The sequence below is a fragment of the Aspergillus melleus genome (assembly GCF_016097325.1).
Source record: "Aspergillus melleus strain CBS 546.65 chromosome Unknown contig2, whole genome shotgun sequence".
Taxonomy (NCBI): Eukaryota; Fungi; Ascomycota; class Eurotiomycetes; order Eurotiales; family Aspergillaceae; genus Aspergillus; species Aspergillus melleus.
In genome coordinates, this window is record NW_025763371.1 from 3,453,233 (window position 1) to 3,479,204 (window position 25,972).

At 52.3% G+C, this 25,972-nt stretch overlaps 11 protein-coding genes across 11 annotated transcripts; 6 read left to right on the forward strand and 5 right to left on the reverse strand.

Moving 5' to 3' along the window:
- Nucleotides 1-316: 316 nt before the first annotated feature.
- On the reverse strand, nucleotides 317-1,226 carry LDX57_004033 (uncharacterized protein; the record flags this gene model as incomplete). Its single annotated transcript, XM_046085681.1, has 2 exons — nucleotides 317-699; nucleotides 908-1,226. 2 exons carry the CDS (start codon nucleotides 1,224-1,226, stop codon nucleotides 317-319), a joined length of 702 nt encoding a protein of 233 aa, XP_045941644.1.
- A 409-nt stretch (nucleotides 1,227-1,635) lies between these two features.
- MAD1 (coiled-coil domain-containing protein MAD1) lies at nucleotides 1,636-4,015 on the forward strand (the record flags this gene model as incomplete). The annotated part of the gene is made up of 4 exons (XM_046085682.1): nucleotides 1,636-1,638; nucleotides 1,696-1,828; nucleotides 1,889-2,040; nucleotides 2,102-4,015. The coding sequence occupies 4 exons, from the start codon at nucleotides 1,636-1,638 to the stop codon at nucleotides 4,013-4,015; spliced, it is 2,202 nt and encodes a 733-aa protein (XP_045941645.1).
- Nucleotides 4,016-5,047: 1,032 nt separating this feature from the next.
- Nucleotides 5,048-8,183, reverse strand: SYP1 (uncharacterized protein; the record flags this gene model as incomplete). The annotated part of the gene is made up of 8 exons (XM_046085683.1): nucleotides 5,048-6,199; nucleotides 6,254-6,359; nucleotides 6,415-6,497; nucleotides 6,551-6,954; nucleotides 7,027-7,691; nucleotides 7,769-7,854; nucleotides 7,925-8,017; nucleotides 8,148-8,183. The coding sequence occupies 8 exons, from the start codon at nucleotides 8,181-8,183 to the stop codon at nucleotides 5,048-5,050; spliced, it is 2,625 nt and encodes an 874-aa protein (XP_045941646.1).
- A 337-nt stretch (nucleotides 8,184-8,520) lies between these two features.
- On the forward strand, nucleotides 8,521-9,994 carry CSK1 (putative cell division protein kinase (Ctk1); the record flags this gene model as incomplete). Its single annotated transcript, XM_046085684.1, has 5 exons — nucleotides 8,521-8,582; nucleotides 8,678-8,780; nucleotides 8,837-9,664; nucleotides 9,737-9,892; nucleotides 9,962-9,994. 5 exons carry the CDS (start codon nucleotides 8,521-8,523, stop codon nucleotides 9,992-9,994), a joined length of 1,182 nt encoding a protein of 393 aa, XP_045941647.1.
- Nucleotides 9,995-12,868: 2,874 nt separating this feature from the next.
- Nucleotides 12,869-14,977, forward strand: LDX57_004037 (SH3 domain protein; the record flags this gene model as incomplete). The annotated part of the gene is made up of 1 exon (XM_046085685.1): nucleotides 12,869-14,977. The coding sequence occupies one exon, from the start codon at nucleotides 12,869-12,871 to the stop codon at nucleotides 14,975-14,977; it is 2,109 nt and encodes a 702-aa protein (XP_045941648.1).
- Nucleotides 14,978-16,350: 1,373 nt separating this feature from the next.
- Nucleotides 16,351-18,799, reverse strand: OPT8 (OPT family oligopeptide transporter; the record flags this gene model as incomplete). The annotated part of the gene is made up of 2 exons (XM_046085686.1): nucleotides 16,351-17,901; nucleotides 17,954-18,799. 2 exons carry the CDS (start codon nucleotides 18,797-18,799, stop codon nucleotides 16,351-16,353), a joined length of 2,397 nt encoding a protein of 798 aa, XP_045941649.1.
- A 1,008-nt stretch (nucleotides 18,800-19,807) lies between these two features.
- LDX57_004039 (uncharacterized protein) lies at nucleotides 19,808-20,653 on the forward strand (the record flags this gene model as incomplete). Its single annotated transcript, XM_046085687.1, has 3 exons — nucleotides 19,808-19,922; nucleotides 19,980-20,103; nucleotides 20,167-20,653. 3 exons carry the CDS (start codon nucleotides 19,808-19,810, stop codon nucleotides 20,651-20,653), a joined length of 726 nt encoding a protein of 241 aa, XP_045941650.1.
- Nucleotides 20,654-20,767: 114 nt separating this feature from the next.
- LDX57_004040 (uncharacterized protein) lies at nucleotides 20,768-21,022 on the forward strand (the record flags this gene model as incomplete). The annotated part of the gene is made up of 1 exon (XM_046085688.1): nucleotides 20,768-21,022. One exon carries the CDS (start codon nucleotides 20,768-20,770, stop codon nucleotides 21,020-21,022), a length of 255 nt encoding a protein of 84 aa, XP_045941651.1.
- Nucleotides 21,023-21,177: 155 nt separating this feature from the next.
- LDX57_004041 (D-isomer specific 2-hydroxyacid dehydrogenase family protein) lies at nucleotides 21,178-22,262 on the reverse strand (the record flags this gene model as incomplete). The annotated part of the gene is made up of 2 exons (XM_046085689.1): nucleotides 21,178-21,686; nucleotides 21,761-22,262. 2 exons carry the CDS (start codon nucleotides 22,260-22,262, stop codon nucleotides 21,178-21,180), a joined length of 1,011 nt encoding a protein of 336 aa, XP_045941652.1.
- A 1,223-nt stretch (nucleotides 22,263-23,485) lies between these two features.
- ccpA lies at nucleotides 23,486-23,967 on the forward strand (the record flags this gene model as incomplete). Its single annotated transcript, XM_046085690.1, has 2 exons — nucleotides 23,486-23,500; nucleotides 23,569-23,967. 2 exons carry the CDS (start codon nucleotides 23,486-23,488, stop codon nucleotides 23,965-23,967), a joined length of 414 nt encoding a protein of 137 aa, XP_045941653.1.
- A 1,210-nt stretch (nucleotides 23,968-25,177) lies between these two features.
- On the reverse strand, nucleotides 25,178-25,639 carry LDX57_004043 (uncharacterized protein; the record flags this gene model as incomplete). Its single annotated transcript, XM_046085691.1, has 1 exon — nucleotides 25,178-25,639. One exon carries the CDS (start codon nucleotides 25,637-25,639, stop codon nucleotides 25,178-25,180), a length of 462 nt encoding a protein of 153 aa, XP_045941654.1.
- Between the last annotated feature and the right edge of the window lie 333 nt (nucleotides 25,640-25,972).

The window sequence follows — 25,972 nt, forward strand, 5'->3', positions numbered from 1 at the left end:
GTCTACGTACGATGAAGTCAATGAACTTGATGGTTTAAATTCCACACTTTCCTGCCTGTTTTTTCGTACACCGATGTGAGAACGCCAAATTTTGCAACGGACATATCATAAAAGGTCAACCCATGAAAACGTCCCAAAGGCCCGAAACCCCTCGAAGACATGCACTGTCTTGTCAGACAACACGAAGTGGAACTGTACAGCCATACCAAGATCCGAGACAAGAAAGCAAAACAAGAGGGGGAAGAAACAAAGACCTTGAAATTAAAAGATAAAAGAAACATCGCGGACCCTTAAGCAAATAGAAAGTCCGACACACTTAAACACCAACCCGCTTGGCCTCCTTCTGGGCGAGCTTGGCCAATTCCTCATACACGCTGCTGAAGTCCTCGCCGTCGTCGTCCTCGTCCTTCTTCTTGCCCTTGGAGGCCGACTTGGGAACAACCATGGTGACACTGGTGGGACGCTTGGTGGCCGCCGAGTTACCGAGCTCAGCTCGGGATGTGACGAAGACGTAGGGGATTCCGTGGTCCTCGCAGAGCACGGGAATGTGAGAGATGACATCCATGGGCGAGATGTCGGCGGCGAGGATGACGACGCCGTTGGGGATAGAGACGGGGGCGTTAGGGGCAGGGATGGGCGATTTGCGGAGGGCCTTGACGACTTCCTTGACACCGCGCTTGAGGCACTTGTTGACGGCGGCTATTGTGAGAAACAACAAGTTAGCATATGCTGAGTTTTGAAGCTAGTTTTGATATCTGACGAGGATGGAACGATGGAATGAAAAATCGAGTGACAGAGCGAAGCTTCCAGCGATACTCCCGAGTGAGGTAACACATATTAAAGAGAGCAATGCGCTTGTTTAATTCTTCAAAGTGCAGCTGTAGATAACAAGAGAGAGAAAGCTTACCCTTCTTGACACTCTTCAGCACCTTCTTCGCCGACTTGTCTTCGACCAGAGGGCTGGCGAACGGAACGACGGCGCCAACGGGACGAACGTCAATGTCCATCTCAGCCTTAGCGACGCCCTCGACGGGGGCATCTTCGACGGCCTGGTCAATGCCGTCCAGAACCTTGGTGGTGAGTTCCTGCTCGACGGCCTCGGCGAGCGCGGTCTTGTCCTTCTTTTCCTTCTTGTCCTTCTTGCCGCTCTTGTGGACACCGTCCTTCTCCGAGCGCTTCTCCTTCTTCTCGCGCTTGTCCTTCTTCTCAGACTTGTCCTTGCCCATCTTGACTGCTGGTCTCACGGAGAGAGGAATTGATCGGAGTGAAGAGCGTGGGGGGTGGAGGGCGAGGAGAGGTTGTCGTCGGAGTCTCGTCGAAAAACCCGCAAAATTTCGAAATCTTCAAAATTTTGACGCTAGTCCTGATCGGGGCGGCCTTTGGGCGCGGGCGGTGAAAGACAGCTGACTCAGCCGTTGCCCAGCCGTTTCGAGGTTCGCCGGAAAACAAAGCAGAGGCGCATCTCCATTGCTGCTGCTTCTTGCATCCAGTTCTCTCTTGTCTACGGTTGTTGGGCTTGGGTATCTCTGGGCAGCGTGCTGGCGTATTCAACCCCTTCTTGTCGGTGTTCATGAGCTCAAACCCCATCAAGGGCTGCGGACTTGTCTCATGGTGTTGTATGGCTAGTTATGCTGCATGGTAGGCTTCTACCTCCAATTCGGCTGTATCGGGATCGCAGCGACTAACTCGCATCAGATGAACTCGAGTAGGAATTCCCGTCTGTCTTTCGGGTCGCACCCGGGGGACTCCTCGCCTCTGTCGATTCCCAGAGCTCCGAGTGTCCTGCGACAGTCCACCCGTCCCGCCCAACCTCCACCTCCTGTGCACGGTAAGACCATGCCACGCGCTCAAGTGCCAGCCGTTTCGCGCAAATTACTTACCCCGGTAGATACGGAGAAAGATGAGCTGCGTGTGCAGTGCAGCACCTTTAAATACGAATTGGAGAACATCAAGCAAGAGAGAGATCTCATGGTGCTGCGCCATGAAAAGGAGCTGCGGGACCTACAATCGAAGCGGGATGCGGACTTTCGAAAAGCTCAGGTTTGTTCACTACAATTGATACGTGGAGCCGACGATAGACTGATGGGATTTTGCTCAAAAGGCTGCGGAAACCTCCAGCCATCGGGCCAACCACAAGTACGAAACGCTCGCGAGGGAAATGAAGGAAATTCAAGAACAGGCGCTCAACGATAAAGTCAGCCTGGAGCGGAAGATCAGAACGCTCCAAGACCAGAACCAAAGTCTCCAGGAAGATGTCGAAGATAACCAGGCGCAATCGCTCGACCACGAGAGACAATACAAGTATCAGCTCAACGAACTTGAAACAATTCGGTCATCTCTCCAAAAAACCGTCGAAGAGTTACAGAACGATCTCCAGAATGTGAGAAACGAGTTGCAGTCTACACAAGAACGGCTCCGTGAGAGAGATGTTGAATTCGTCAACCTGGAAACCGAGAATATCCGCTTGAAAGCAGAGGGAAGTGATGCAGAGACCCTGACCGTTCTTAAAAGGGAGCTCTCGGAGCAGGTCAACCATATCAGGAACCTGGAAACATCAAATCGCGACCAGACGGCGGAATTGCGGCAACTTCGCAAATCCCACAAGAACGTTGAGGTTGTCGAAGAGCAGAAAAAGTCGCTGGAAAATCAATTGCAATTGATGAAGGGGTTGGAATCAGAGCTGGGCACATTGCAAATTCAGAAACAACTCCTAGAAGACGAGAGGAACTCCTGGGCCAGTCTTTTACAGGAAAGCGACCAGTCCGAAGAGTTTACCTCCCCAGAAGATGTTGCGAAGGCTTTGCTACGAGAACGCCTTGAAAAAGCCTCGTTAGTTGACAGAGTGGGCAGCATTGAGGCACAATTCTTGGAGAAGGACGAGACGATCAAGGGCTTAGAAACTGAGAGGTCCAACTTGCGACAGGAGCTAGAGAAGCTTCGAAACGCAGGCGCCGGTCTCGGAGGGGCAATGGCGGATACTCGGGTCAAGGCTCGTCTTGAACGTCAGCGAACACTCGCTGTGAAGGAAGTGGAGTATCTTCGTGCGCAATTGAAAACCTTCGATGCGGAGGAAGTGACCATGAACGAGCAGAGTCAATTTGATGAGCAGAAGTCTGAACAAATCGCCAATCTCGAGAAACTTATAGATCAATATAGGAAGGAGTTGGAGCAGGCCCACGAGGAGCTCTTCAAACGAGAATCGGTACCGCAGGAAGATGCGCAACCGCGCGGTGTCAAGCGCCCACTTTCCCCCGCTGAAAGCGAGGCCGAGAACGAGCGTATCTCAGCCCTCTCTCGCAAGAACCGAACCCTTCAAGAGTCTCTATCCAAATCCGAGCAAGCGGCCGCCCTACTACGCAAAGAGTTTGAGGCCGCCAAATCCCAACTCAAGTCTCTCAAAGCCAAGTCTCGCACGCGCGTTCTCGAGCTGCGCGACAATCCCACGGCAGAAGCCGAAAAGATCAAGCTCTCCACCCTGGCCACGCTCAAGGCGGAAAACCAGGATCTGCTCGCTCAGCTGCGCGGTAGTCAGGGGGGTACCGACGTCGTTCCCGTAAGCACCCTGGAAAGCATGAAGCTTGATATCCAAGACATGGAGCGCACAGTCGCCGACAAAGAAAAGCGTATGCGCCGCCTAAAGGAGATCTGGACCGCCAAATCCTCCGAGTTCCGCGAAGCCGTTGCCTCGCTACTCGGCTACAAACTCGACTTTCTTCCTAACGGCCGCGTTCGCGTGACCTCGATGTTCCATCTCTCGCCAGCCTACCGACACGGCGACGGCGCCTCCGCGGGCTCCGCCGGACCGGGCAGCATGGGCAACGGCGAGGAGAACTCCATCATCTTTGACGGTGAAAACGGCACGATGAAGATCTCCGGCGGGCCTAACAGTCTCTTCGCCATGGAGATCAAACCCATTATCAAATTCTGGGTCGAGGAACGTAAAGACATCCCATGCTTCCTTGCCGCCATGACGTTGGATTTCTTCGAGAAGACCACCCGGGCTCTACGCACGTGAACCTTGTTCAACTTTTCTTCTTTCTCTCTTTTCTTCTCGATATCTTCTTGTGTAAATTAGTACACAGATAGGCTTTCCCTGTGTGATCCCCATCCTTGGGCTATTGTTATGGATTACGATTCCCCGGCGCAGGCAGGATTGTGCCATGTTCCTTTTCTCTTGATCGATCTTTTTCTTTCCTTTCCCCTTTGTTTCCTTTCTACTTTGCAATATCTGTCCCACCGCTCTAGTAACTGTATGGAAACCAGTGTGAGGTCAGTTATGCGCATCCATGTAATCATCCATCATAGCTTAGCTCGCGACAGAAAGGGAAACTTCTACCGGGTTGATTCGCTCGATTTCGCCCCGGTCAAGTTTATAATGAAGTGATGTATATGTCAAGTTCAATTGTCTGTACGCTACCGATCTATCATTTTCGTAGCGTGCTAAGGAGACGGGGAGAAAAAAAAAAGGAAAGGGCAAACAAGGAACAACGACATAGTTCATTAACGAAAAAACACCGGCACTCCCAAAAAAGACAAAGTAGGTAGAATACACCAACAAACCGAGGTATACGATAACGCAAGAAGCCTGCCAACAGACAAGACAAAAACGTATTTACAAAACATCGGTTGCCATACGAGCTGAGCTGGTTCGATCGAGAAGAACAAGGATGCGAGTTATGGGACCAAAGGACATAGAAGGACTTTGCACAAGAAGAAGAGAAATATCAATCAACTAGGGGAATAAGATAAGACAAAAACAAGAAGAAGCAGAGATTAACAGAGAAAGAGGACAAGAAGATAAGCGCCGTTACAAACAGATGGAACTGATTTATGTACTGGAGTAGTTCAGAGATAAGGTTGGCTATGGAATCGCTGAGTCAACTTTTTTGGAAGAGCAAGATGTTCCAAGAAAGAAGAAGTAGGCAACAAGCCGGTAGGATGGCATTATGTCGGGTGTTGCATTTAATGGCTCTGGGTATTGGGATTGGGTTGCATTGGTGGTCTGAGAGGAGGTGGGTGCTGGGGGCCTGATTTTAGGGGCCCAACATTAAGAAGACACATATTTGCCTCCGACCAGCTTGCGGACTGTCGGCACCTCGTTCCACGTCAATGACTCAGTATCGGCCGGTGCAGAATCCTCATCTGCAAAAGGATCCGGTGCGACCTCCCCGCCCGGAGACGCAGCGCTGATTCCCAGGCGCGATCCGGCATGGGTCGAGCGGATCTCAAATTTGGCCTCGACCTTGCCCTTGCGCGGCCAACTGTTCGCCGTGGAAAACCGAACCAGGAATTTGCCATCAGAGTTGGGTTTGACCTCTAGTTCGGGTAACTTCCAGTTCACCGCGGAATGCTTGCGGCGGAAGGATGCTCCCGTGTTGGGGTACATAACGGCATTGGTTGCATGGACTACTTCGCGACCTTCCTCCGGCGTGGTATCGAGGTTCACCGTCAGAACCAAGTTTTTGAGCACCAGTGATTCGGTCGGTGTCGATGAAGCGAAAGACGGATTGATCGAGTAGAACACAATCACGCTGGCTTGATATTCTTCCAGGTTCCAGACCGGTTTGAAGATGACCGGACAGTAGGCGGATGTGTCCGAGGGATCAATGTGGAGCTGGTATTTGAAGGCTACTGATGGTGAGGACCGAGCTATGTTAGAGAGAGAGACAGTGTATTGGCCTCTCTTCTCCTCGGATTGATCTTTGTCCTTCTCCTCACTCACAAAGTGGGGGTTAGCGGCCACTTTTTCCAGCACCTGGAAATTTTCCAGACGAACAAGACTGGTATCGGACGATACGTCCGGGGCCTGATTATAAGCCAATGCAAGCTCTCCAACGACGAATGATTTGGTCACCACACCATCGGAGAACCACGCGTTGACGGTTTCGATGATGGAAGCGTTCAAGCCAGGCTCGTGTAGTTCCGGGTGAGTTACCGGGCCAGACGTGCTATGCAAGGTATGTCCCGACCGAACAGAGGTCGTATCAGAGAGGGTATGTTCATCAGTGGCATTACTAGGGGAAAGCGCATGCCTCGGTGGCATTGACGGTGAGGTCGGGGTCGGTCCGTCTGCCCCCGATGGAGCGATTGGGAGTTCGTTGCTCGGTGGGGGATTGGGGATGAAGACGGTGTTACGAACATCGCGCCGACCGCGCAAAGTGCCGGCATTTCGTCTAATGCCTCCACTCTGTTGGGCCCGCTACAGGGCATGTTAGTATATCACAGAAGAGAGGTCGCTGTCGGAAGCACTCACCATCCTTAATTGGCTAGCCATGTCATCCATGGCTTGCTTCGCTTGGTCCTCATCCTCGAATATCGGCTGGTCTCGGATGGTGAGGTTCATTCCCGATTCTTCCATGCTGCAGATACCATTAGTCGCCGTGTCATTACTGAGGGTCTTGGGGACTCAATTACCCCATGGCTTCTCTTTGGGCCCTTGTGATTTCATCAATGGTCTGCGGTCGCTCGGTAAACCCTTCCGAGTCTACTCGCGGTTGCTGCTTGAAATCAGTCCACTATTCTCAATGTTTTTTCCCACAAAAGGTCTTACCTCATTGATGGTCGCACTCGCCAGACCCGTGTCGGTAGTAACCTCTGGAGAGGTAACTCCGTTTGCCGTTCCAGGCGCCGACTGAGGCTCCGGGCTAGAGGGACCTGGGCCGGCACCGTCGCGATCACTAGGCTCGCTGGCGTTACGAGCAGCATCACGCGTTTCGCGCGGGCTTTCCTGTGTAGTCAAAGCAGTACCGGGGCGATCCGCCGTCGATGGAGGAGACTCGGGAATCTGCGTGTCACGAGCAGAATCTCCTCTCATGAAAGAAGCGAAGGGGCTGCGATGCTTCTTCTCCGAAAAGAAAGGTCCTCCGGACGGTTGCACCATGCTCTTGCGTCGGTTCATGACAGTTCCTAGTCGCTTGAGGCCGCCAAGGGGCGTATTATGACGAGCTTCTGGGGCTAGTAGGGCTCAAAGAGTTAGCTCAGTGTCGCGATAGAGGCAGGTGAACCAGAAGTCACAGAGCTACGTACCAGTAGGAGCCCTAGCCGGGGCAGGAGCAGCGGACGTCTCGGAGCGTTGACTGGCCGCATCATCCGCAATGCGCGGCGGAGGCGGCAGAGGTGCTGCTGGAGGCGGCGATGCAGCTTGCTCTCTAGCTTGCTCCCTCGCTGGCTCTCTCGGAACAACCGGTCGTCCACCATTCATCTTTGCAGCGAATGTCTTAATCTCATCTGCGGTTTCAACGTTCAAAAGCACATTCAAACAGCTCTCGGCTGCCTGACGGCAACGCTCAACCTGGTCCGTTTCGTGGGTCTCAAGCTGAGTTAGAACGTCTCGTAGGTGATTAAGTCGGCTCTCGTCTGCGGCTTGAAGCTGTTCGAACACGAAAGGTGCCCTCGATTCCCACTGCTGGCGAACCTCCTCTGCTGCGGCAATGGCGCCTGCCAATTTATCCGCGCCTTTCGGGCCCTTTTCCCTTGCTTTGTCCACCTTCTTTGAGGAAGCCTCCAAGTTCTTCGCAAGCCCCGCGATATCATTCTGGATACCCGGCATCGAAGCCAGTTCCCGGTTCTTTGTGTTGAATTCCTTCAGGGGACGTTCCACGTCGTCTTCAATCTTCTGCGCAAAGACCTCGTGCGAAGAAGCCACTATTTCGGCGGCGTTGATGATACGTTGCCATGGTATCTGGAAGATGCTGGTATACGCAATTGCGCCACTATTAGCGACACGGTGTTCTCATGCCAGGTCCTAGCTAGTGCAACTCATCCTTACCCTAGTGCGGCGCCATTGTCCAGCTGTGGCCTCGTCGCAAGTTTCCGTAGGCCTTGTGCATACGCTTCTTCGACACGCCGACGTTCCTGGAGTAAACATTGCAATTAGATCGCATAATGCTACGAGTGATGGGGAAAAGGCGGCGGGAAGCCATACCTGAAGCCAATCCGCAATATCCGCATTGACCCGGTTGATGATGCGAATGCGATCGTTTAACACGTTGGTAGCTTGGCTGGGCTGCAAAGAGGCCTGGAGAGGGAGAACACAATGATGTCATTAAAAGACGTTCAGGTGATTCAAACATGGAATTGACAGGCCGACGAATTGACCGATTGCTACCGAGGGTGGAGATGGGGGGGTTAATTGGGTCGGGGCCTACCAGCAAGGCTGGATACTCCTGCCGTGAGAGGTCCATTGCTCAATACTCATAGATCACAGCTGCGGAAAGAAGGGCTGGAGAGGCGCATAATAAGGAGAGCAGGGAACGAGAGAGGGGGGACTGGAAGAGCGACGGAGATTGTGGGCGGAGAAACGAGCGATTGCGACGGGGAGGTCGGAGTAGTGACGGAAGATGGTGGATGATGGCTGATGACGATGCCCCCGTTGCAACCCCGGAAGAACTCGCCCCGAGCCCCGGTGTCACATGGCCCGCTTCGAGTATTTATTTAGTATCCAGTGACTGTTTACCAGTATCAGTTCAATTTCGACCGTTTCCTTTGTACAGACTACTACGCCCCGCTGGATTGCAAACGATGGCGTCGGATTGGAAAAAAGCATTGGGCTTCACCGATCGCCTGACAGCCATCCAATCTCTGTAAGTATCGCACGTGTCGGAGAATATTTCTACGAGCCTCCCCCCGTCTATTGCCTGATGTGTCCGATTATTCCCATCCTTATGGCCTTTTACAGGACCATTGCCTACCAGGATGTTTCGTCATCGGCTGCTTTCACGGAGGCACAATCCCAAGCCAAGAAATTTGAGAGCGAGGCTTATGAGCGGGCCACCTCCAAGGTGCGTAGCTAGATTCCGATGCCCGCAAGCCCACATTCTCACGACGTAATGCGTAGGACGAATATGAACAACTCTGTCAGCAGGCAATTGATGCCGCCGAGTCCGAGTCAGTAGCTCCTGGGGTTGGTAGTCCCGATCCAGGGCATAATGAACCCGAAGAGGAATCTTGGGACATAGGCGAGACCATCGGGCCGTATCGGGCTTGTATGCCCCATTTCGACGGACTTCATTCCACCATATATAAGTCAAGACGCGAGGATGGGACCCTGGTGGCCGTCAAAGTGACCGTGCCTCACCTCTTAACGGCACCCCACGACGCTCAGCGTGAGATCGAGCTTCTGCGAGAGGCCGCCAACATTCATATAATCCCCTTGATAGAAACTTTGAAACCCGAGGGAGGGAAACTCGTTCTGGTGTTCCCCTTTGTGAAATATGACTTCGAGCAGCTGCTCCGTCGTGGTATGGTTACGGCCGGTCAAACGAGGTCCCATTTGCGCGACATGTTCAGTGCACTGGCACATTTACATGGATTGGGGATACTACACCGCGACATAAAGCCATCCAACATTCTGATGGATTCGCCCGATGGACCAGCCTACCTCGCTGACTTTGGCATTGCCTGGAAAGAAGGGCAGAAGTCTTCCGAGCCGGCCGATCAGAAGATAACGGATGTTGGGACCACCTGCTACCGACCCCCGGAGATCCTGTTCGGATTCAAGGAGTACGGGGTTGCCCTTGATCTATGGGCAGCAGGATGTGTCGTTGCAGAAGCAATATCTGTCGGGCACAAGCAGTTGTTTGACTCTGGACCCCTGGGGAGCGACCTCTCCCTCATCCAGTCTATCTTTACAACACTGGGCACCCCAGACCAAGATACCTGGCCGGTACGTGATGAAATGACGGCACACATGCCGCGACGCCAACCAGTCCGGATTATGCTGACATAAAAGGTACAGGAGACTCAGAAACTTCCCGACTGGGACAAAGTCCAATTCTATAAATACCCAGCACAGGCATGGGACAGCATTCTCAAGGGGGCATCTTCTAAAGGCCGTGACCTTGTGAGCCAATTAGTGCGTTACGAAAGTAGCCAACGCATACCCGCCACCGAGGTACGTCGGAATACTGATCCAGGGTCAAAGGAAACACGGCCAGAGGAAAATGCATACTAACATTGGCAGGCTCTGAAACACCCCTATTTTTCGGCCGCATAATTAATAATGCCTTCGGTTGAAGCATTGTTCACATGAACAATGCCGACCGCAAATGAGAGCATTCGATTCCTCCTACACTCCGTATTCCACGGTAGTACTCCGTATGGACCACCTACTGTGTTCGGTTTAGTGAGTGAGCATCACATTTAATCATCTGGAGTCGGTTAGATGGTCGAGGGTCCACCGGCCTCCACCGGTCGTTTCAGTCGTCCGACGGTTGGAAAGAGTGGAGAACGGTGGTGTGAGCCCTGTCGGTGACAGGCAACTGGGGCGCAGTCGAGCTACCTAGTCTTACGCCTTGAAGATGAAGACCGTCCAGTAGGATATGATTAGCACCAACATGAGGAGGAAGTTTACCAACTGATTCCAAAATGCCACAATTGGCATCGTTGCTGCCTGGCCTTCGAGGACCCCGACTCCATCAACGGAATCTTAGTCTTTCGCGATCGAATAATGTCAAGAGTATCTTCGACCATGCTCAAATTTTTGACCTTGTAACTAAATACCCGGAATTCTTCCCGAGCGCGATCTTCAGAGCTTAGAACGCTATCTACATAGGAGATGGGTTCATTGAGCTATTGTAGCTACTAGGCATCATACCATGCGCTCTCTCCATACTTACCAAAGAAACGCTCTGTCTCCTTGTAGAAGATTGATTCACGTAACCTGGGTCGAGAAGGAGGCTATTACTGGAGTCTCTGTCCGGCCAACCGAAGACATGTCTTCAAAAGGCGTTCATGGTTCAGAATGCGAAGCGAAGGCGATACGAGCACACAGATTTGATAGTTCGTTTGAAAGCCCTAGTCTATCGAGACGATGCAATCGATCTGCATGCATAGGAAACGGCGAATCCAAGTTCAAACCGGCAACTCTCCCTTTAAGTTTCTCGGTATCGACAATTTGACGATCGCGAGGCCGACTTTTCAGCATGTCGGGCAATAGCTAAAGGGCGGCCTTGTCGGATCGGTTTCATGTCTCGTAAGTTGTTGCATCGTTCCGACATCCTGGTCAGCATCGCCGAACCATGATTGCGACGCCAGTTTCCGACCCTGTCTCAAGTCCGAAGTAAATTTCAAGACCCTGTTTGGCCCCATGTCTGCTACACACCAACGCCTCGATCATAACCACGGGGTATTGTGAGTCAATGGTTCGTCTGGCATGGCGTGATCGCCTCACTCTGTATTGCTATTTATGGACGGTGATGTTGACATGGCTCTGGAACAGTGAGGTATGAGGGGTCTTCAACAGAGTCTTGCAGACGGGTATAAGTAAGCATACCAAATTTTGAAGAGCGCGACTGTGAACCACTTTCATGCGAAGATGGACGAGATTCGCTGCAGATGGATGATGAAATAACTTAATACCCCCGGCCCCCTTGCTGCCGCAGTTGGAGTCTATTTAGTTCTCGACTTGACGCAGCTAAGCCCCAGGATCGATCAATGCCTGTTTTGCGAACCCTGACTGGCGTGGCAACCCTGACTGGTTATTTGTTTTTCTGCATCTAGGTAGCTGCAGCCCGACCACGTTACCAGGAGGATGTTTGGTTGCGGGTTTACTCTCAACCTGCAGCAACAAAAAATGTCGACGAAATCGTCGCAGGAGTGGGCCATCAATAAAAATGGTCGAAATAATTGCTGTCAAGGGAGACTGTTTTGCATGTACTGTTCTGTTGACCATCTGGACGATCGTACCGAGTACTAGTAGAGGAGTAGATCATGCAATGATGTCAACATCGGTGGTGTGAGACAAGGTGGGCCAATTGCGCAGTGAAGAGGTTAAGAGTCCCATATTTGAGCCCTGTAGACCTGTGAAGTGAACCCCTCCGGAGAAGAAATGGGTCGTTCCAATGTTAGTGCACCGGGCAGCATAAAAGGCGAGAGCGTGGAAAGTGCCTAATTATGCAGTCACTAAGTAGTAAAGAGAAAGTGCTCCGGAGCGCCTCAGAGGGGCCCGACAAGGTTGAATCGCTTCGGTGGCTGAAATGAAAGCCAAGAATTGGCGAGACGGGACGCAGATGAAGGAAATAATATTATAATCTGCACCAGATGCACGTGCAGGAACAACGAGATTCTCAAAAACAGAAAAGGGGCCGATGGAGCACCCCAAAGTGGCGGGTGTGCCGGATGGCTCGTGTTACTTTAGTCCTCCGTAAGGTACTCCGTAAGGTACGGTCAATCCAGGCACCAATACCAGGGCAGGCCAATCGGGCCCCCAGACCGCCCACGAACAGCGGGGCTTGGGCGCCCATCCCTGCTGTTTAGGGTTAGTTTATAGGCTGGCAGCCCCATTGATCTCATCTCGTTTACGGGTCCGTAATTACCGGTATGACCGCCTCGTGCGCCTCTTCGCTTCTCTCCTCTCCTTCGCTTGCTTTCCTTTTTTCCTTTTTCCCTCTTCTTCATCTCAGCCTCGATTGTCATCGCGCTCGATCTGGTGTTCTTTCTTTCCTTTCTTCCCCATTCCCGGGAGCTCGGGCTCCTTCCTTTCGTTTCTTGCGCGGCCTGGACGCTCGTCATCCTTTTGATCGACTTTGCCCGGCACTCCAGCCTGGCCCAACTATACCGCATACTTTCCATTCTTTGCCAGCCCACATTCCTTGACGACGCGCCTACCTACCTTCTGGCGCTCCGGAACGCGAAGCCATTAAACACCCCTGGTCACCTACGTGCGACCTCTTGTTGACTTGGTTTTGTTCTATCTTTGTCCTTCGTTGTACGACTTTCGTTAACCAATCCCACCGGCAATTCTCCTGGACCCTTTTCGCCAACCCCGCCGGCATCTCCACGACTGATTCCAGGCCATATATGTTCCTTTAACCCGTCTCTCTTTTTCGCGCGACTAAGCTCAATTGCCCCCTTTTGGCAGCTAGCGACCATGGTTCATGCACATGCGCACCACAAGCATGGCGACGTTCCCCAGAAACGAAGCCCCGACGACGGTGTCACCGTCGTGTACGTGACGGCCCCGGCTGATTTCGACGGGCCCGTCGGTGGATATGTGACCGGCGAGAAGCCTGCCGCCACCAAAGCCAACGTTGGCGTAGGAGCGCCTGTAGGAGCGACGAGGGCGGCGACCAAGGACGACGACGATGACAAGCCGACCAAGACCGCGGAGCCAGAGACGAAGAAGACGGCTGACGTAGAGACCAAGAAGACCGCCGAGGTAGAGACTCAGAAAACGGCGCAGCCCAACACGCAGAAGACTGTCAAGGAGGAACCGAAAACCACCGAGGAAAAAACGCAACCGACTGCGACCCGCAACACCAAGCCGCAGACCACCCAGGTGCAGGAGACGCAAACGCAGCAGCAGCCGACTCGAGTATCTGCCACCCAGCAGGAGAGAACAACCGCTGTTCAAACGACGTTGTCAACCTCCACGTCTTCCAAATCGTCTTTGTCCGGCACCAGCCTGGAGAACGCGGCCGCCACCAATTCCTCCTCGTTGGACAAGTCGACCGCTTCGCCGTCCGCCGTGGCCGCGAGTTCGGGTGGTATCTCAGACGGCGCAAAGGCGGGTATCGCCATTGGTGTCATTTTGGGCGTCGGCCTGATTGCTGGTCTGATCTTCTTCTTCCTGCGCAAGAAGAAGCAGGGCGAGAGACTGGACGATGCGGGCTCCGAGAACGAAAAAGCCTTCGTATCCAACGACGTCGTACCCCCAGGTCCTCCGCCTAAGATCGAACCCGTGGCTCCATCCAATCCTCCGCAGCTCAACGTCCGACCCGTCACTCAATTCGCTCCCGATCTTACCCCTAGTAATAGCATTGCGGCTTTCTCCGTTGGCGGTGTCGAGGACACTCTCACGCCCGCCGCCGCCGCCGCCGCCGCACCGCGCAATCTCACCGGAAACACCTCTCCTCACACTCCCACGTCGAGTTCTGGCAGCAACACGAACCCTTTCAATGATCCTGTCAATCCCTTTGCTGGCCAGGCTGAGGCCTCGTCTCCGGTCAACGCGGCACCCTCGGTCAGTCCGTCTACCGCTTCCGCCGTGACCCCTGCCGTCTCCGAGGCAGCCTCTCCGGCGGATGGGGCTCCTCCGTCGGCCATCGGTGCTGCGGGTATCGCGCCGGTCGCGGCGGTCGGTGCTGTTGCAGGTGCCGCAGCATCTTCATCCTCAGAGGGAGCCGGCAAAGACCTGCCTGACCGTCCCGGAACCGCAGCATCCCAAACCCCCTCGGACCTTAGTCGGACTGCAACGAGCCCTGATGGCGCCATTGCCGCCGTTCCGGCATTCGGGCCTGGGGGACCTGCCCCGGCTCCGTCCAACGTGCATCGCGTGCAGATGGATTTCAATCCCTCGATGGAAGATGAGCTGGAACTCCACGCCGGTCAGCTCGTCAGGCTCTTGCACGAGTATGACGACGGGTGGGCTCTTTGCGTCCGACTCGACCGTTCCCAACAGGGAGTGGCTCCGCGCTCCTGTCTCTCTTCGCGCCCCGTGAAACCTCGCGCCCGGCCACCCCCTGGAGCAGGACCCGGCCCTCGTGGTCCCCCAATGATGGCACCCAACGGCCCCGTCCCAGGACCTCAGCCGACCCGTTTCTATCCTCAGGAGGGTCGGTCTATGTCCCCCGTCTCCTCCCGTCCCATGTCGCCCGCTCAACGCCCCATGTCCCCGGCTCATCCTGGCTATGCCGGGCCTCCCCAGCCACGCCCGCATGCGCAGCGGCCCATGTCCCCCGCCCAATTTCCCCCCGTTCCCCGGTCCTACTCGCCGGGACCGGGACCACGCCCGATGCCGCCTCGCTCGATGAGCCCCGGACCCTACGGACCACCTGGTATGCAAAGGCCGGACATGCCGGCAGCGCAGCGACAACGCAGCAACAGCGCGGGCGGACCAATTCCCCGCACGACCGCGTCTCCGGGACCGAGTCCTCTTGCGGCCCCCATGCCTCCCCCCACCGGCGCGCTCCCCGCCCTTCCCACCGCCGCTCCGACGCCCGTTGAAAAGCCCGGCCCTGACCATGAGGCTCAGCCCTAGTAAAATCTACGATTGCTGATGCTGACTGGGGCAAAATTGATTGATACCGGGAACAAATGGATTGCCATCGCCGCTGGACGGTACGAACTTGATATGATATTATACACGTCTGCGATGAATGGCTCATTCCTGTTTTTTCCATGTCAATCTCATCCACCGATTCCCCCTATCTTCTTTCTTCTCTTGTTTTATTCATCTCATGTTCTGATTTTGGAGGCCTACCAAATGGTCCTTTTTTTACTTCTTCTCTTCTATCTTGTCAGCAGCAACGCCAATAATGGGCAATCCATGTCATCCTTGGATCCGGTGGATATCGATATACCCCTCTGCTGAGTTTGCTCTGCCATGTTCACACTGGCAGGTTATACCCACGATTTTTGTAAGATTTACTGAAACATGAAATTCCATGTCTTTTGATTATTGATTGATTCTTTTACGACTCCCATTCATTTTCTTTCTTTTCTTTCCGTGCTTCTTTCCAGATATCTCGTTCATTTGAACCTCAAACCTATTCTTCGTTGGTTATCTCGTGGTTTCAATTCCCCTTCTTGCCATCTTCAAGCCAGCCAACTCAGGGTCTTCAAAAAGGTGGTCAAGTGCCAGAAACCAATGAGAACGGAGGAAAGACCAATATCAAGCTGTGAAGAAGCCGGAAAGATCATGCTTTTATTCTATCTATCATTTTTTTTTCTTTTACTTGCTTGATGAATCTGTTTTGGTCTTTGGACGCCTATTTCTTTGTCTGTCTTGCTCTGTGCAACCGTGTCTGCTTGATTCAAATTTCTTGGTCAAGGAAGCGAACGCGTTTCTATGTACAGTATATGTAGGAGCACGTGGGTGGATGTCTTTTTATTATTAGATTAGAAAAAAATTGACAAAAATTTTTATATCTTGATAAATGAATAGTTTTTTACATTACATCGCTCGCTGTAAGTTGGCCTATTTCGTAGGCCACCTGCAAACATATTTACAGGGTCGCTATTGCTGTAATAAACGAAAATAATAAACAAGATAAGAGTAAAGTAAATAAAGCCTTACGAATTGGCTCCTCTAAATGAGTGTGATGGATATGGATTGCTCGATGCCAGGGTGCAGGTATATGTATCTAAGGTACCTATATACTGTATATATCAAAACGAAGGCGGGAACTTCGACGCTTCAATCAAACTCAAACTCAAATGTAGTATAATCGACACTCGCTAATACAAAGAATTGAGTATTCCTCTACCCTCGCTTTTATGTTCAAAATCATGTAACTAACAACCACCGAACAACAGTCATGACAACAAGGTCGTTTCATATGGCCAAAATGGTTAACACATACAGACAATGAATCCATCAATCAACCAGAAGAATTCTGTCTAATGCAGTTTCTAAAGATGGGGTACCCCGCCACTAGCAAGAAGGAGATTAACAATACTAATGATCCCTTCTCCCAAGATCAATCCCGAAGCTAGGACCACAACGGTGGAGGACGCAACGTCGGCGTCCTTGGCTGTCTGTTCGGGCGGCCGTCTGTTGTCGGGGCCGTGGTGTGTCTCGTCGTCGTCACCATCAGCAGCCTGTTGAGTCGGAGGTGCGAGCTCAGAAGATCCGGTGCCCTTGGCGTGACGTCGGGACCACCACCAGGCGATTGCGCCGCCGATGGCTCGAGCGAGAGTAAACGATGGGACGTTGAATATGCCGACGGCGACGGCGATGCCTCCGGGGACCCATGCGCGCCAGGGAGCGGTGACGCCGCGCTGGCCGCCATTCGCAATGGGAGAGGCGCCGACGATGCGGACGATGGTGACGCCAACGAAGGCTATGCCGGCCAGCAAGGAGGCCTGCCAGGCCATGGGGGGTAGGCCCTGGCCGGTGACAAGACGCGCCGTGAAGATCCAGACGTACGCGGTAGGGGTCTGGAACATAGGGCCCGGCACCTCGTAGACGTTCACGTACATCTTGTAGACGGCGGTGGAAAGCACAGCGCCCACTACACTGCCGATCATTTGGCCGTAGAACTGGGCCTTGGGGCTGGCGCCGAGTAGATGTCCCGTTTTCAAATCCTGCATCATGTCGCCGGCCTGCAGCGCACCGGATTCGGAGACCGCTCCCGCAAGGAGGTTCGTAACGAGTGCTGTACGCCGCGAGAAGTGCGAGGCCGGGGTCGCGAGAGAAAACAGTAGCTGGGTCAGTTTACTGATTCCCGAGACTGGGTTCAAATCGGTCTCGCCGAGAGCACGAACACCCATGATTGAAAGCAGGACAGCAAGCAATGTGGCAAGGCTGGAAAGCAGCGGAGACATAACATCCCCGAAGACAAAGTGCATGCAGACAACATTGAGTATCAATGTAAGGGGAAGCAAGATAATGACGGTTCGTGTGGAAATGAGTTGGGAAGGGGGCGCATCCTCGTCATCATCACTTGTATCGCTACGTCTCCCACTAGACAATGCGGACTGGCTTTGGATAAATGAAGGCTCCTCAGAGATCGGACTTAAAGCTGAGTAACTGACGTAAGGATGGCGGACTGAGGTGACCGGTGTTTTTGACGCGACCCAGCGACCAATGTCGGTTGAGAGTAATTTCGCCGTTAGGGCGGGCGCGCGTGCAACGAGAGGCTTGAGGACCAGCCAGCCTAGACTAACAATAGAGTCCGCGAGCATAATGGCCAAGGAAACCCAGACAATCCATGCTTTGCTCCCATCCTCCCAGCTATCAACCGGTCCAGGAGCCCAGCCGCGGGCTTTCGCAAGAGGTGAAAGAACACCCCAGCCGAGCACAGCGCCAAATAGCATGTGCATACACGTCGAAGGGCCCATAATTATACCTTGTCCGACATAGGCCGGAGACGGGTTGAGAGTCCATAGCCAATTTTGGGCGAGAGAGAGCCCGAATATGGGGATATCACGTACTTGCGGGACAAAATAAGAAAATAGCGTCTGCTGATGTTAGCTGTTATTTTTTGAAGGTACCTGAACAGTTGAAACCCACGTAAACACCAGAAACAGCGAAAGCTCCGACCAGCAGGCGCATCTTCGATCGCCAATCCTTTTTCTCATCGCTATGATCTTCGGGATCATCCTGTTTCAGCAGTGTCCCAACCTCGTCAGAATCCCGCGAAACAACTAGCGGTTCCTCCTCCTCCCGTTGGGGTCTCTCAGATCGGCGGGGGCCAGTCTTCGTTTTCTCGTCACTCTGGCCACTTCCATGGAGAACCCTCAGCATCAGTGCAGAAGCTGTTCCGCTCGGAAACTTGAGTTTCTCTCGGACAATCACCTCTTTCCGCAGTGGGACGGCAAAGACGACACCAAACAAACACACGCCCAAACTCCAAAGGACCAGCTTCCCAAAACTGAGTTCTAATGGTCCTCCCTCTCCCGTACCTCCATCCCCAGAGGGCCCATCCTCTCCGTCCCTCAACAGGAATTCCAACGCGGGTATCACACCGACGAATCCACAACCCAACGGCATTGTCCCGACCGCGCCTGCCACCGTTTGAATGAGAACGTTTTCGATAGGAGTGAATGGGTACGACAGGTATTTGGACAGGACTTTGAAGACGGAGAATCCGATCAGCGCAGATGGCATAGCCATTGTACTAATCCATCCTGTCTGCAGACCGAAGTAGGTGTTGGAGAAAGTGATCAGGGCACCGATGATCAAGCCCACTAGGAGGGACCGCGGGGTAAAGCTCTGCGGCGCAGGCGCCGACGACGATAAACCGCCATCGTTGTAGTCGGATTCTGCTCGATGCCGTTCATCGGAGGATCTCAAAGAAGACCTATCTGTGGGGTCCATGTTTAAGGAACGAGGGCCACTGGCGGCATTGCCCGGCATGCTGATAGACTGGTAATTCATCGGACCTTCAGCAACACGGCGATACTTCTCAACCCTGCATCCCAGAAACAGCTACCAAACAAGAGCTTCAGAGAGGCAGATCTCAGGGTGCCATAATTCTAGAGGAAGCGAGATTGAACGGCAGTGGGCGCAAGGAGATGCAGGAGGAGGAGTTGGAGTCAACGACGCCGATCAACCCCAGCCGCATTACTCAGCCGCGATAAGATAAGCTCGGTGACGTAATCAATCTGTTTGCCCGTTTTGTTTGTCTTGTTTGCTTTGCTCTACTCTTCTCACCTGTTGAAACTGGATGGACTCCATCCTTCATCCTTCAACTCTCGTCCATCCTGGCTTTCGATTACTCTTGGTAGCTCATGCGCTACTTCGAATCACAGGAATTTATACTCAAGATGGCTCCACCTCCGGAGAATTTCTTCCAAGTTACCACGTCTTGTAATCAAGATTTAGTACCAGTCTTTGCTAAACCATCAAGACGGGCTGACACTTCCAATAAATAGAAACCGGGATGGAGACCCTGAAAAAGCAATTGGGGAAACCCAGAGTGCATGGACTTTTTCTTTCACCTAAAAGCTGATGATAGAGTTTCGTTGACACTTGTGGCTGTGTTAACATTTGCCATCAACATATTCATAGTCCCGGCGCAAACGTTTTATTTCAGATCATAACTGTTCTTGCACGCTAACCCCCTTGAGGTGGCTAATACAGCGTTGGTCAAACCATCAAACATTCATCATGAATGCAAACGAGACTGAAGATATTTCTTCTCTCTCAGAGACGGCGTTTGCTTCCCTGAAGAGATACCAGGCACTCGGAAATGATACAGACCGTCTTTGCACTCTGAAGCAGCTGGACGACTTGACCAGAGCCTTGAGGAAACCGGCTGACACCGTATACCAGCTCTTTTTGTCGGTGCGATTGCATTATAGTATCATGCTCTTCCGACTCCTGACTAATCATTTCTGAACACTAACTAAGCCTACGATCCTCATGGCCATCAAAATTGCCTGCGATATTGGAATCTTCGAAGTTCTCGCCAAAACAACATCGTTTGTTGCAAGTAGTGAGCTCGCTGCCCAGAAACAAGTGGATAAACTTCTTCTTGGTAGGAAGTGTCGAATACTCTATTGCCCGCCATGACTTGTCAACTCACCATCGATAGAGCGGATAATGCGAGCTGTCGTCATAGGTGGCTTTGCAGGCGAGCGTGGCCCTGGTCAATATTTCCCAACGCAACTCTCGAAACAGATGACTCGGAGAACGTCCCGTGGGATCCCAGATTGCCTGTACGTTGTAATCAAAAGCGCCAGGCCATGACTTCCATATGTGCTCATCTATTTGACTCCTAGGTTTGCGGATTTTCTGCCCACTATTCAAAAAGCTCCGATGTTTCTACAAGAAAACCACTACCAGAACCCACTCGATCCTTTCAATGGCCCCTTTCAATATACCCTCAAAACAGGATCATCAACCTGGGACTGGCTGGCCGAAAATCCAGAGGCATGCAACCGTTTCAATACCTATATGGAGGGGAATCGGTGTGATCATCCCCATTGGAGTGACTGGTTTCCAGTTCAGAGTCGCCTAGTGGGTGGAGCTGACGAACAGGGCGATGCATTCCTCGTCGACATTGCAGGAGGCCGAGGTCATGAACTTTTGGAATTCATGAAGAATTTTCCCCGAGTTCCTGGGTCTTTTGTTCTAGAGGATCTGCCTTCCGTGCTTGCGGATATACATGATTTGGATCCTGACATTCGAATGATTGAACACGACTTTTTTCAGCCCCAACCAATACAAGGTATGTCTGATAACATCAAACTGATTGAATCCCCTTAAGTTATACTGAACCTTGATTGGAATTCATGCGCCCGTGTATATTATCTCAAACATGTTCTGCATGACTGGTCCGATGAGAATTGCGGAATAATCTTGCAACGTACGATGGCCGCTATGAGAAAAGGGTACTCGAAAGTATTGATCGAAGATAATGTCCTCTCCGATCAAAATGCTTGCTCTCGCCACACGCTGACAGATATGGGTCTGATGATCTTCTGCAGCGGCATGGAGCGCACTCGGTCCATTTGGACGGAGCTCCTGGAGTCGAATGGGCTCACCATCAACATGATCTGGACTCCGATGGAAGACGGGCTAAGCGTGATTGAAGCCGAAATAGGCGATGATGCACCGATAAACGGGAGCACATAAGAGTTCTCCTGCCGGCGATAGGGACTGAAGGCTGCGATGGGTTAGGTTTCAAGTTATGAGACAACGCTTGCTCTCTTGAAATCTATTCATGGTCATGGTTAATCAAATTGGATAAAATCATTTATTTACTGGTCCATTTCACTTCATATAATTCTCTACAGAACCACATTACATCGCGCACCAGAGACCCATCCTTCGAGGGCCTCTTTGAGCATTCGCGACTGATTATCCACTGTCTTCTGGGCCAACCAAGCCAGATGCGGCGTTACCAGCAGATTAAGATTTTGAGTGTCTGGCCTCAACAATGGAGAATTCTTGGGCCCTGCCGGTTCCTCGCTGAAGACATCGGTCGCTGCCCCTGCGATCTGGCCTTCCTTCAGGGCCTTGACAAGAGCTTCCTCGTTCACAACTCCTCCGCGAGAAACATTGATGACCAACGTGCGGTGTGACATGGCTTCTAGTTCTTTTGTCGATATAAGATCCCGAGTCGACTCGGTCAGTGGGACTGCGAGAAATATCACGGTGCTTTGCCTGATAACCGTCTCAAACGAAGTTCTTTCTATGCCACCGACTCCATTCAAGGTGGTATGATTGCCGAGTTCTTTGCGCCCTGATACCAAAACTTTCATGCCCAGGCCTCGTGCCAGTTCGGCAAGTCTTTTCCCTGCACTCTGTCAGAACTACCAGGGAAAAATTGTACAGGCGTGATAAATAATGCAAAGAGACATGTGTACTTACCTACAGTTCCGTTACCGATTAGACCCACTACTTCCTCCTGACACGTCAAAGGCGGCGCCCCGTCGCGATCCAGAGCTTGATACATGAGCGTTGACTGTCGGGGCCATTGCCCATCGCGCGTTAACGAATGTAAAGGCAGCATTTTGCGCCTTGTAGCGAAATACATTCCAATGGCATGTTCCGACACGGCTTCGAAATTTGCTGACGGACAATTGCTCACGGCAATGCCCCTCTTCTTGCAAGCCTCGAGGTCCACACAGTCGGTCCCCGTGGCCACGACAACAATTAATTTAAGATGCGGCGTTACCTCCGGAGACAGGGAAATCGCATCGATGTGAAGTCTCGAGAAAGCTAGTATCGTGGCGTCGTGGATGCGCGCATGGAGATCAGCGGGTGAGGTCTGGGGATAGATCGCCTGAGTGTAGGTATTGGGGGCCGCGAGTTCATATTCGGGAACGTTGATGAAATCGGCCTGAAGGTATACGATGTGATGGTTCGTCATAACGGATTCTGTGCGATTGAGTTATTGATCTTTAGGGGTTGGATTGGAAGATGCGACCAGCGAGTCCTTTAAATCGAAGCGACCGTTATCGATCTACTTCTCCAAACAACTCCACATCCCCCACGCCTTTTGAACGACAGCAGTGGGTCTGTCATCATCCGCCACGAATCGATGGTCAGCACGAGTCTGCTCCTCTTCTCTGGCGGTCTTACCTGCAGCCCGGTTCGCATTGTTGCAAGTTCATTGGGGCTGAGCCTCGCCGTTGCTATCTGACGCTTTCAAAGATCACTTACGTCAAATCCGTGGCCTGGTGTTCATTTGCACATCGGGACTTTGCGGTGGAAGACTTGCAGTACCCGGTCGTTAGTGCAGTACCTACAGGTATATCCCAGCTCGTCTAAGGTTCCATCTGAACATACTTTTGGCTGGTCGGTGCCAGGGTCTGGTGAGTTTAATTCATGAGATGCCGAAGCCTCTGCCAGAATTTTCTAGGCCTGGCAAGACACTTTTCAACATGGTCTTCCCATTAACAGTCAAAGTGAATCTCAAATTCAGATAATGAACCGACATCATAGACTCCCTAACGCTCCGACGCGTCTTGAACCCGCTCCACAAGAAAACAACTAGGGCGACTGGATATCTAGGGAAATGTCCTCGGTCCCTGTTAATGAGAGAGGCTGGTCCTTAATTCCCCGGAATTTACCAAAGCATTTCAGGAACAAGGTCACCTTTGAAGCAATAAGGGCGAGAGCATCCCAAACGCGTCGTGTTGGGGCCTTCGGGGAATAGGAATCCAGAACGCGTGCGCTCCTTGCATACAGCATCGCATGCCCCTTGGTCGCACATCCACGAGCCAGGTGAGTTGACTGCCAAGACGAAAATGGTACCTGGATGGTCATTTGCCGATCAATTCCATATCTATTATTTTGCAAGCTCTCGGCCTCACATTCCATTATCACCCGCCCATTGTTGCCAAAATCGAGGATGCCTCAGATGCGCTCCTACATTCCATGCGCCGCAGAGCTGTTGATCTGGGGCACGCGAAAGGCATGGAGTCGAGAAACGCGTCGATGGGTTCCATAGCCCGGACATAAAAAGGCTCGCGCCATCGGTGCATGGAGTAGCGTTTGACTCCATCTTCTCAGCAACCAATTCCACTCAGCACCACTCCGCTCCTTACCAGTCCGGCCAAAGACCTTCCATTCCTTTATTCATCCATCAAGATGCGTTTTACTAGCGTGAGTTTCCCTTTCTTGCTCGATCTCACCGTTCTTGACAAGAGTATCGTTCAACTAACCATCCCCAGCTCGTTGCCACTGCTCTGGCCCTCGCTCCTTCAGCCGTATACGGCTATGGCGTGTTCACCGCACACCTGAGCGAACACGAGGGCTGCCACCCCGGCGACTGGCCCAACCAGCCCCTGGACAAGCCTGAGGCCACGGCCCTTACGCCAGACACCTGCACTAAGGTGTCGACGAAACACAGCTTCGCGATCGACGCGTACTCGCTCTCCGTCGAGGCCATCACCAAGGATGCCACGTTCGACTGCCACGGCGTGGGCATCTTCAGCAACGACGAGTGTGTCGGCTACCCCGACATGATCGTGCCTATCCACCCTAAAGATCACCACATCCAGACTCCGTGCTTTTCGGATGTGCACTACGGGCGACACCTCTCGCTCAAGCTTTACTGTGAGAAGGATTAGAGGTTGTTGGTTAGCATGGGATTGGATTAGGAGGAGGGATACTGTAATGGATGGGAAGGTGGTCGCGAGATTGTATTCATAAAATGTTTCTTAATTTCTATATCTTTATTTTCTGATACTCTGTTTTGGAATTATACTCAACTCTGTCCTGAGATCACCTCTTACCGTGCTCCCAAGTAAAACTCAGATGTAGCAAGTCAATAGCAGTAGACCATCATGAACAGACCAACCCTCCACGGAGATACAATCCCTCTCGGTATCATCTAGGAGAAGTCTGTTCGAGCAATCAAGTCCCCCAAGCCCCCTAGGCACCCAAAAGGCCTCACATACCAAGTCCTTCACCAAGCTTTGGCCAACATACCCAACCTCCACCACTCAGCACCTCACAAACCATTTAGAAAGAAAGGAAGGACCACCCCCAAGGAGGGCCAAAGTCCATAAAAAGCTACAACAACGCCCAAAAATTTACCACCGACGCGCCCTTTCAGTTTCCCAAAGCCATCATGACAAGAATCACCACACATCAACATTCAACGCGCCATCTCTACTCTTTTTGGCACCTCTGGAATGCTATGGCTGTCGATCTTTACCGCCGCCCGCCTAGCCCAAGAATGTCGGCTCTGGGTGATGTGTGACGATCAGCTTCTTTTTTGGAAGCTTCGCAGTTTGTATAATGGGCTGGGGGATTCTTGCTTGGGGATAGGAGAGTGGGAGATGCTGGGAATTAATTTGATGGCTAGTGAGGGTGGGTGAGAGGTGTATAAATATGGGATGGTGGTCTCTTGGGTTGTGTATAGCTTTCTGGTTCAACTTTGTCTACATATCGAACACTTTACTCGTTACTCGACCTGTGCTTGCCATCTTACCTTGTCTTTGGACGGACTTGACTCTCGGTACTGCATATATCTTCCATTGAACTCATTTCCATATCCTAAACATACAAACAACTCCAACACCGGCCCGAAAATGCTTCAACCAAAGGTACAGTCCTACACCCCCAACCAAGCCCTTCCCAAACTAACAAACCAACCAGCACCTCATTCTCCCTCTCTCAATCCTCCTCCCCCTCGCAACATCCGCACCAGCCTCAGATCTCCTCCAACCACACACCACCGCCCTCCTAACAGCAACCTTCTCCCCAAACTGCCCCTCCGACACAACAGACGACCGCAGAAACAGCGCCCTCGAGTACGACCCCTCGCCCAGCCTCTCATTCTCCAGCGACGACAGATCCCAAAGTCTCGACTTCAGCCCGCACCTCGATATCAGCAGCACCGTGCCGCTTCGACCAAACGTGTGCGTCGGCCTCCCCGTGCCGCTGGAGTACTCGTCTCTTCTGGTAGACCATTTCTCTGTGTCGGCGAGTATTCAGCACCCGCATCCTCGTCCGTTGAGGGGCGGTCATTCCAAGAAGAAGGAGGGGAAGGAGAAGTGCAAGATCACAGTCCATGAGTTGCCTGGCTGTGAGCAGGAGCCGGTGTTTGACTTGGAGATCGATGAGGGGGAAAGGAGCGTGGAGAGTGGGTGTGTGAGGAGGAAGTTTTTGGCGTTTGAGTTGGTGTGGGCGAAGTTGAGTTGTGAGGTCGAGGAGGATAAGCATGAAGATAAAGATGAGGATGATGATGATGAAAATGAAGATGAGAAGAAGCCTTGGACGCACGACTCCAAGCATGGGGGTTTGGCGAACTCGACGGTGCCGGCCACTCACGGGAAGAATCAGAAGGGCAGGTTGAGTGGAGGAAAGAGGAGGACGAAGTTGCCGATCTTTTAGAAGGGATGTGAAATGCTTCCATACATTTGAGGTTTTGGACGTTTCACTCGGGCTAGATTTCGGGGTTGGGATGGATCTGGGTTTTTGGGGATTTGCTTGTGCTTGATTTGATTTTATATCTGGATGTTCTTGAGCAGTTGAAAAATATACCGAACTAGATTAATTAATTAATAAGTATCAATGAATGGATCAATCAATCAATAAATTGGCCTTCCCATCATCAGACGCTCATAG